Below are 10027 nucleotides of genomic sequence, written 5' to 3'. Positions count from 1 at the left end.
CCTCTAGACGTTATGAAACACAGCCTGGGACCCTCTCTCTCTCCCTCTAGACGTTATGAAACACAGCCTGGGACCCTCTCTCTCTCCCTCTAGACGTTATGAAACACAGCCTGGGACCCTCTCTCTCTCCCTCTAGACGTTATGAAACACAGCCTGGGACCCTCTCTCTCTCCCTCTAGACGTTATGAAACACAGCCTGGGACCCTCTCTCTCTCCCTCTAGACGTTATGAAACACAGACTGGGACCCTCTCTCTCTCCCTCTAGACGTTATGAAACACAGCCTGGGACCCTCTCTCTCTCCCTCTAGACGTTATGAAACACAGCCTGGGACCCTCTCTCCCTCTAGACGTTATGAAACACAGCCTGGGACCCTCTCTCTCTCCCTCTAGACGTTATGAAACACAGCCTGGGACCCTCTCTCCCTCTAGACGTTATGAAACACAGCCTGGGACCCTCTCTCCCTCTAGACGTTATGAAACACAGCCTGGGACCCTCTCTCTCTCCCTCTAGACGTTATGAAACACAGCCTGGGACCCTCTCTCCCTCTAGACGTTATGAAACACAGCCTGGGACCCTCTCTCTCTCCCTCTAGACGTTATGAAACACAGCCTGGGACCCTCTCTCCCTCTAGAAGTTATGAAACACTGCAGCTTTCAAATAGACTAGTTCCCACAGACGCTGTTTGGGGAACGACTTCAGGATGAAAGCTGGTGTAATTACGAATAAATGCTTTCCCAAAGCGAGTGAAGTGCGCATTCCAGAGAGAGGGGCGTTCCAGAGAGAGGGGCGTTCCAGAGAGAGGGGCGTTCCAGAGAGAGGGGCGTTCCAGAGAGAGGGGCGTTCCAGAGAGAGGGGCGTTCCAGAGAGAGGGGCGTTCCAGAGAGAGGGGCGTTCCAGAGAGAGGGGCGTTCCAGAGAGAGGGGCGTTCCAGAGAGAGGGGCGTTCCAGAGAGAGGGGCGTTCCAGAGAGAGGGGCGTTCCAGAGAGAGGGGCGTTCCAGAGAGAGGGGCGTTCCAGAGAGAGGGGCGTTCCAGAGAGAGGGGCGTTCCAGAGAGAGGGGCGTTCCAGAGAGAGGGGCGTTCCAGAGAGAGGGGCGTTCCAGAGAGAGGGGCGTTCCAGAGAGAGGGGCGTTCCAGAGAGAGGGGCGTTCCAGAGAGAGGGGCGTTCCAGAGAGAGGGGCGTTCCAGAGAGAGGGGCGTTCCAGAGAGAGGGGCGTTCCAGAGAGAGGGGCGTTCCAGAGAGAGGGGCGTTCCAGAGAGAGGGGCGTTCCAGAGAGAGGGGCGTTCCAGAGAGAGGGGCGTTCCAGAGAGAGGGGCGTTCCAGAGAGAGGGGCGTTCCAGAGAGAGGGGCGTTCCAGAGAGAGGGGCGTTCCAGAGAGAGGGGCGTTCCAGAGAGAGGGGCGTTCTCAGAGGAAGGCAAAGGAGTCGCAAATGAGCCTGCCGGGATTTACTGCTCTGCTTTCATCCCTCCTTCCTGCTTTTATTCCCTGTGTGAAATGATCAGGATGCCAGGCGAGGGTAAAGGATGTAGTAGGGAGTAGGGAAGGAGACATCTATAGGATGTAGGAGGGAAGGAGGCAGGAGGGATCTACAGGATGTAGGACGTGTGCCAGCGCTCTGGCAGCTCCTGAGTGATGATCAGTGTGACGGCTAACAGCCATGTGGGCGGAGCTCCTCAGCTATAGAAGCTGTAGGAGCCTCTCTCTCTCTCTCTCTCTCTCTCTCTCTCTCTCTCTCTCTCTCTCTCTCTCTCTCTCTCTCTCTCTCTCTCTCTCTCTCTCTCTCTCTCTCTCTCTCTCTCTCTCTCTCTCTCTCTCTCTCTCTCTCTCTCTCTCTCTCTCTCTCTCTCTCTCTCTCTCTCTCTCTCTCTCTCTCTCTCTCTCTCTCTCCGTTGGCGTATGGTTTGTTTAGGTGTTTGGGTTGGCTTTGCTTTACACATTCTCATCCACACACAGCATTCATTACTGATTACTGATTGACATGCATCACTTTAACTTGCTATACTTTGAGTTTGTTCATTAAACTATTATTGTTCAACTTAAAGCCATGTGTGGGCTCCTCCTTGTCATTCCCTCGAGCTGTGACAGAAGGAAGGAGGCAGGAGACATCTACAGGAAGTAGGAGGGAAGGAGGCAGGAGACATCTACAGGATGTTTACTTTATCTGGTCATTTGTGGCCCCCCCACTGTGGTATGAATGTTGCTACAACTCTGTCTCTAGAGCTGCGGTCCCCACCCTTGTACAGTACTAACCCTAACCCTAACCCTACTGTTAGTCGCCTTGGATGAAAGCCTCTACTAATTGCCCTAAATGTAAATGAAATAGTGCAAGTTAATGATGACTTCAGCTGAGTGTCTTACGCGTCTACGTGTCTGTTATATCGAACCAGCGATATCAAAGAGTAGAACAATTACCATAACAAACTAAATGTAGGATTTTCTCTAAAGGGGGTCAGGGGGTCTGCCCTCTAAAGGGGGTCAGGGGGTGTCTCCTCTAAAGGGGGTCAGGGGGTGTCTCCTCTAAAGGGGGTCAGGGGGTCTGCCCTCTAAAGGGGGTCAGGGGGTGTCTCCTCTAAAGGGGGTCAGGGGGTCTGCCCTCTAAAGGGGGTCAGGGGGTGTCTCCTCTAAAGGGGGTCAGGGGGTGTCTCCTCTAAAGGGGGTCAGGGGGTCTGCCCTCTAAAGGGGGTCAGGGGGTGTCTCCTCTAAAGGGGGTCAGGGGGTGTCTCCTCTAAAGGGGGTCAGGGGGTCTGCCCTCTAAAGGGGGTCAGGGGGTGTCTCCTCTAAAGGGGGTCAGGGGGTGTCTCCTCTAAAGGGGGTCAGGGGGTGTCTCCTCTAAAGGGGGTCAGGGGGTGTCTCCTCTAAAGGGGGTGTCTCCTCTAAAGGGGGTCAGGGGGTGTCTCCTCTAAAGGGGGTCAGGGGGTGTCTCCTCTAAAGGGGGTCAGGGGGTCTGCCCTCTAAAGGGGGTCAGGGGGTGTCTCCTCTAAAGGGGGTCAGGGGGTGTCTCCTCTAAAGGGGGTCAGGGGGGGTCTCCTCTAAAGGGGGTCAGGGGGTGTCTCCTCTAAAGGGGGTCAGGGGGTGTCTCCTCTAAAGGGGGTCAGGGGGTGTCTCCTCTAAAGGGGGTCAGGGGGTGTCTCCTCTAAAGGGGGTCAGGGGGTCTGCCCTCTAAAGGGGGTCAGGGGGTGTCTCCTCTAAAGGGGGTCAGGGGGTGTCTCCTCTAAAGGGGGTCAGGGGGTGTCTCCTCTAAAGGGGGTCAGGGGGTCTGCCCTCTAAAGGGGGTCAGGGGGTGTCTCCTCTAAAGGGGGTCAGGGGGTGTCTCCTCTAAAGGGGGTCAGGGGGTGTCTCCTCTAAAGGGGGTCAGGGGGTGTCTCCTCTAAAGGGGGTCAGGGGGTGTCTCCTCTAAAGGGGGTCAGGGGGTGTCTCCTCTAAAGGGGGTCAGGGGGTGTCTCCTCTAAAGGGGGTCAGGGGGTGTCTCCTCTAAAGGGGGTCAGGGGGTGTCTCCTCTAAAGGGGGTCAGGGGGTGTCTCCTCTAAAGGGGGTCAGGGGGGGTCTCCTCTAAAGGGGGTCAGGGGGTGTCTCCTCTAAAGGGGGTCAGGGGGTGTCTCCTCTAAAGGGGGTCAGGGGGTCTGCCCTCTAAAGGGGGTCAGGGTACCCGGTGCGTCAGCTCCTCCTTCTCCTGGGTGGCTCTGAGCAGCCGTCCCGCTGCCTCCTGGCCCCCTGCTCCTCTCAGCTCCTCCACGGTCTTCTGCAGGCTCTGGTTCTCCTTCTCCAGCTTCAGCAGCCGGCTGGACGTCTGCTCGTTCACCTCCTCGCCCAGAGACTTCTGGGGAGCTGAGGGCCACACAGGAACATCAAACACCCTCCAGAACTTAACTACCGACAGTAACGGGATCATCGTTAAAATGACAGAAATGTTAATGTTATAATATTCATGTTTTAATTAGTGTATAATCCCATGAACTTTAAATGAAATGAAAATAATGGATTAAATCAGCGTGTGTGCTTCTACTTCAGATAAAATACACACACATATATATACATATATATATATACATATATATACACACACACACACACATATATACACACCATGTGTGTGTGTGTGTGTGTGCGTGCAGCGTGTGTGTGCGTGTCCGTGTGTGCAGCATGTGTGTGTGTGTATGTGCAGCGTGTGTGTGCGTGCGTGTGTGTGTGTGCAGTGTGTGTGTGTACGTGCAGCGTGTGTGTGCGTGCGTGTGTGTGCGTGCAGCGTGTGTGTGCGTGTCCGTGTGTGCAGCGTGTGTGTGTACGTGCAGCGTGTGTGCGTGCAGCGTGTGTGTGCGTGTCCGTGTGTGCAGCGTGTGTGTGCGTGCAGCGTGTGTGTGCGTGTCCGTGTGTGCAGCGTGTGTGTGCGTGCAGCGTGTGTGTGTGCGTGCGTGTGTGTGTGTGCGTTTGTGCAGCGTGTGTGTGCGTGTCCGTGTGTGCAGCGTGTGTGTGCGTGCAGCGTGTGTGCAGCGTGTGTGTGCGTGCAGCGTGTGTGTGCGTGCAGCGTGTGTGTGCATGCGTGCAGCGTGTGTGTGTGTGCGTGCAGCGTGTGTGCAGCGTGTGCGTGTGCGTGCGTGCGTCTCACCCTCGGTGGGGTCGGGGGTCTTGGTGAGCTGCTCCAGCTCCCAGCCCAGGTGCAGAGACTCGTCCATGCTCTGCTTCTGGGCCATCTCCAGAGACAGGTTCTCCTCCAGGAGCTCCTCCACTCGCTTACGCTCCAGGTCCCGCTCCTACACACACACACACACACACACACACACACACACACACACACACACACACACACACACACACACACACACACACACACACACACACACACACACACACACACACACACACACACACACACGAGGGTGGTGGACCTATCAACACTAGTCCATTACAGGCTGTAGGGTCAGCTGTGGTTGGAGAGCAGCTTCTAGTTGAGCCCGCCTCTGGAGGAGGAGACCAATCAGAATGGCTCTTCCCAGATTGGCAGCTTTAAACATTATGGGATCATTCTCATCATTTTTGTAGAGCACTAGTTTTAGAAATACTAATTCTAACATCAGAATATACTACAATAATATGATTGGCGTAACATTGATAAACATTGATTTTCTTATGGCAATTGCCATATACATTTATAAAATACTGCATGTAAGCCCAGCCCTGACTGAATGCCCATTCTCTGTCAATCCATCCTCTTCTAGTGCCATTTCACACATGGACATCCACTAATGTCCCTAAAGTCACCACCAGTATCACCTAACAGTATAACATAACAGTTAAAGTCACCACCAGTATCACCAGTAACAGTATAACATAACAGTTAAAGTCACCACCAGTATCACCTAACAGTATAACATAACAGTTAAAGTCACCACCAGTATCACCAGTAACAGTATAACATAACAGTTAAAGTCACCACCAGTATCACCTAACAGTATAACATAACAGTTAAAGTCACCACCAGTATCACCAGTAACAGTATAACATAACAGTTAAAGTCACCACCAGTATCACCTAACAGTATAACATAACAGTTAAAGTCACCACCAGTAACAGTATAACATAACAGTTAAAGTCACCACCAGTAACAGTATAACATAACAGTTAAAGTATAACTCAACATAACAGTGAGCACTGGAGTGAGGAGGAGTGAGGAGGAGTGAGGAGGAGTGAGGAGGAGTGAGGACTGGAGTGAGGACTGGAGTGAGGAGGAGTGAGGAGGAGTGAGGATCATACCGTCTCCAGGTCGTGGATCTTGGACTTGAGCTGCAGGCTCTCCTTCTCCAGGAGGTGCAGCTTGTCTGAGCGCAGGCGGTTGCCGTCCAGCTGCTCCTCCAGCATGGTCTTGGTCTCCAGGAGAACCTGGTTGTCCTCCTTCAGCTCCTACACACACACACATCACCATCCATACATCAGCACCTTATAGCAGTAACATCAACACATCACCATCCACACAACAGCACCTTATAGCAGTAACATCAACACATCACCATCCACACAACAGCACCTTATAGCAGTAACACATCACCATCCACACAACAGCACCTTATAGCAGTAACATCAACACATCACCATCCACACAACAGCACCTTATAGCAGTAACACATCACCATCCACACAACAGCACCGTATAGCAGTAACACATCACCATCCACACAACAGCACCTTATAGCAGTAACACATCACCATCCACACAACAGCACCTTATAGCAGTAACACATCACCATCCATACATCAGCACCTTATAGCAGTAACAGCAACACATCACCATCCACACAACAGCACCTTATAGCAGTAACATCAACACATCACCATCCACACAACAGCACCTTATAGCAGTAACAGCAACACATCACCATCCACACAACAGCACCTTATAGCAGTAACACATCACCATCCACACAACAGCACCTTATAGCAGTAACAGCAACACATCACCATCCACACAACAGCACCTTATAGCAGCAACACATCACCATCCACACATCAGCACCTTATAGCAGTAACATCAACACATCACCATCCACACAACAGCACCTTATAGCAGTAACATCAACACATCACCATCCACACAACAGCACCTTATAGCAGTAACACATCACCATCCACACAACAGCACCTTATAGCAGTAACAGTAACACATCACCATCCACACAACAGCACCTTATAGCAGTAACAGCAACACATCACCATCCATACATCAGCACCTTATAGCAGTAACATCAACACATCACCATCCATACATCAGCACCTTATAGCAGTAACATCAACACATCACCATCCACACAACAGCACCTTATAGCAGTAACACATCACCATCCACACAACAGCACCGTATAGCAGCAGTGTGTTAGCAGGACGGCTACAGAGCTGTTAGCCTGAGGATAGAGTCTAACCAGTGAGAGAGAGAGAGACTTAGGAATGTCAGCCCCTCTTGTCCTCAAATACACTCAGTAAACAACAGCTCACTTGCACTTTTTGTCTCACTGCACACGGCCACCTAGGGTGTAACATGTCATTACACCCTATGTAACATGTCATTACACCCTATGTAACATGTCATTACACCCTATGTAACATGTCATTACACCTTATGTAACATGTCATCACACCTTATGTAACATGTCATCACACCCTATGTAACATGTCATTACACCTTATGTAACATGTCATTACACCCTATGTAACATGTCATTACACCCTATGTAACATGTCATTACACCCTATGTAACATGTCATTACACCTTATGTAACATGTCATTACACCCTATGTAACATGTCATTACACCCTATGTAACATGTCATTACACCCTATGTAACATGTCATTACACCCTATGTAACATGTCATTACACCTTATGTAACATGTCATTACACCCTATGTAACATGTCATTACACCCTACGTAACATGTCATTACACCCTATGTAACATGTCATTACACCTTATGTCACATGTCATTACACCTTATGTCACATGTCATCACACCTTATGTTACATGTCATTACACCCTATGTAACATGTCATTACACCTTATGTCACATGTCATTACACCTTATGTCACATGTCATTACACCCTATGTAACATGCTTATGTGTGTACCTCAACGCGGGCCTTGTAGAAGTCGATGTCGTGGAGTCTCTCCTTGTAGCGGACCACCTCGCTCTCCAGCTTGTCCACGCGGACGGCCTTCTCCCGCAGCGCGTCCAGCTCGTCCCGGTACGCCCGCGCCGACCGGGCGTCCGACAGCAGCTGGTAGCTCTGAAGAAGACCAACAGAACTTCAGAGACGACCACAGCTTCCACCACCTCAGCAGGTCACCACACCTCCACAACACAGTGGGTCCTCCATGTATTCTGTCGGTGTGTGGACAGAGAGGCCCCCCCATGAGACCACTGAGGTCCTCTGCCCCCCCACCACAGACATGGAGGAACATGGTGGACAGAGTGTGGAGAGAGTGTCAACAGGTCAGCGTATCAGCTCATCCCCCGAGGCCCATAGACTAACTCCCCGTCCACAAACACAGCAGACAACCAAACACCCTCCATTAATAAAAAACACATTTACAATAAACAGACAAATGTGTCATTGCTCATACACAAAAACAGCATTGTGCGTACACACTGATACTGATATAAAGAATAAGACTGCAGGCCGTCTGCCAGACACCCACTCCCATCAGGACGCTCAGGGAGCTGCTGCTAAGCTAAAGATAGCTCTAATAGCCCGTAATGAGCCTAGATACTTAGATTAAATCCAGTGTGTGTGTGTGTGTGTGTGTGTGTGTGTGTGTGTGTGTGTGTGTGTGTGTGTGTGTGTGTGTGTGTGTGTGTGTTACCTCCTGCTGAAGCCTCTTCAGTTCTGTCTCCATGTTGTCCAGCTCCTGTCTCGTGTCCATCAACTGCTCACTCTTCTCCTCCCTGATTCCCAGAAAGCACAAAGCGAGCTGAGTCAGGACAAGGAGCATCAGAGTCATCTCAGCCAGCACTCAAGAAGAGTTACTCATCAGAGCAGGAGAGAACATGTTTTATATAAATCAATAAAGAAACACTGTGGCTCTCCTTAAACCATTAGGGAGGACATAAGAGACAGTTCTACCCATTTCATTATGGGGCAGAACACAAGTACTGAAAATTAAGATTTTACCAAGATTATTATTTCTTATATCAGCAATTCCTCTTAAATTCCCTCTTTACTGGTTCAAATAAATTAATCTCAGATTTCTTGTGGAGTAATAAAAAACAAGAATCAGCTACAAACGATTATCCAGACGGAGGAGAAGAGGGGGCTGGGCGTCCCAGATGTTTATTATAAAGGTTTCCTTTGTTGTGAGTTAGGGAGTTAGGGAGCTGGAAACGGGTTGAGCACAAACCAAACCAATTAGAAAATAGTCAATCCTCTTATTTTCTTGTGAGGTAGTAAAAATGATACAGAAGCGTGTCCCTTTCATGGAGCGTACGTCATGCCCTACAGGGACCCCGTATGAAAAACATTAACAAACTAATCATGGCAACATAGAGGTTTAAACTAAGTGGCTCAGATAGTGACAGATGGTTATATGTCCCCTTTAATGTCTTAAAAACACTAGATGATTTAAAAGACGTCGACTTTTTTGCATATTTACAATTCAAATTTTGGGGTTACTTATTTCAAAAGAACCCATAGTACAGGATATAGATTTGGACAACAAACTGAGGGAGACTGCATCAGGGAGGAGAACAGTGTCAAGGTTATACGAGTTGTTGACCACTGCATCCTTTGACAGCCTGTCCTCTAGCCAACACAAATGGGAGCAGGACTTACCCCTGAGTGATGCACAGCGGGATACTGTTACCAAAACAGCCTTATCCAAATGTGTAAGATAAAATTAAAGTAAAATTCTTCAAATAAAATTTTTGCACAGGGCTTCTATAACACCAAGCAGATTAAAGGAAATGGACAAGTCCCTCTCCCATTTGTGTTGGCATGGTTGCGGAGAGGCAGGAACGTTGATAGATCTAATGTGGCATTGCCCCTCAGCAAAGAGTTTTTGGAAAGATGTGATCTGTAACTTGTCTTCTGTTCTGAAAGTGAAAACACCGCTCTGCCCACTAATTTGCCTTTTAGGCAGTAAAGTAGAAAATATTGAGTCAACTCTTACGCAACACATCACAGCTTTAGCCTTTTTGTCAGTTAAACAAATCATTATGTTGAATTGGAAAATACATAAACCCAATTGCTTCAACATAGACAATTGGTTAAAGGACTTTCTGGATCTCCTGTCAATGGAATGCTGACCTCAGGCCTCAATGAATGAATTTATTGAATATTATGGATCTGTGTTGTGCTGTGTATTGTTTTGTAATGTCCTGTGAGTGTGTTGTGATGTGTGTATATGGGGTTTGTGATTGTTTTGTTTGTCTTTTTGTTTCGTTTTTTTTGTTTAAGAAAATAATAAAAAATCTAAAAAGGAAAATAAAAAAAAACACTGTAAGAGCCAATAAGTTTGATTGGTTTCCACCACGCGAGGCCGTCTA

At 49.3% G+C, this 10027-nt stretch overlaps 1 protein-coding gene across 4 annotated transcripts in view; it reads right to left on the bottom strand.

Moving 5' to 3' along the window:
- ccdc88ab (coiled-coil and HOOK domain protein 88ab) overlaps window positions 1–8425 on the bottom strand; it is a 66890-nt gene extending 58465 nt beyond the window's left edge. For all 4 annotated transcript variants that reach the window (XM_084471028.1, XM_084471027.1, XM_084471025.1 and 1 more), the window contains exons 1-5: window positions 8350–8425; window positions 7614–7772; window positions 5750–5896; window positions 4605–4749; window positions 3648–3826 (exon numbers count right to left, since the gene is read on the bottom strand). In XM_084471028.1, coding sequence (XP_084327154.1) covers window positions 3648–3826; window positions 4605–4749; window positions 5750–5896; window positions 7614–7772; window positions 8350–8409 — 690 coding nt within the window. In that variant the 5' untranslated portion in view covers window positions 8410–8425. The remainder of the gene's footprint in view (window positions 1–3647; window positions 3827–4604; window positions 4750–5749; window positions 5897–7613; window positions 7773–8349) is intronic.
- Between the last annotated feature and the right edge of the window lie 1602 nt (window positions 8426–10027).

This window comes from Micromesistius poutassou (genome assembly GCF_964030765.1).
Source record: "Micromesistius poutassou genome assembly, chromosome: 7".
In the NCBI taxonomy this organism is placed as follows: Eukaryota; Metazoa; Chordata; class Actinopteri; order Gadiformes; family Gadidae; genus Micromesistius; species Micromesistius poutassou.
This window is presented reverse-complemented; position numbering and strand designations above follow the sequence as displayed.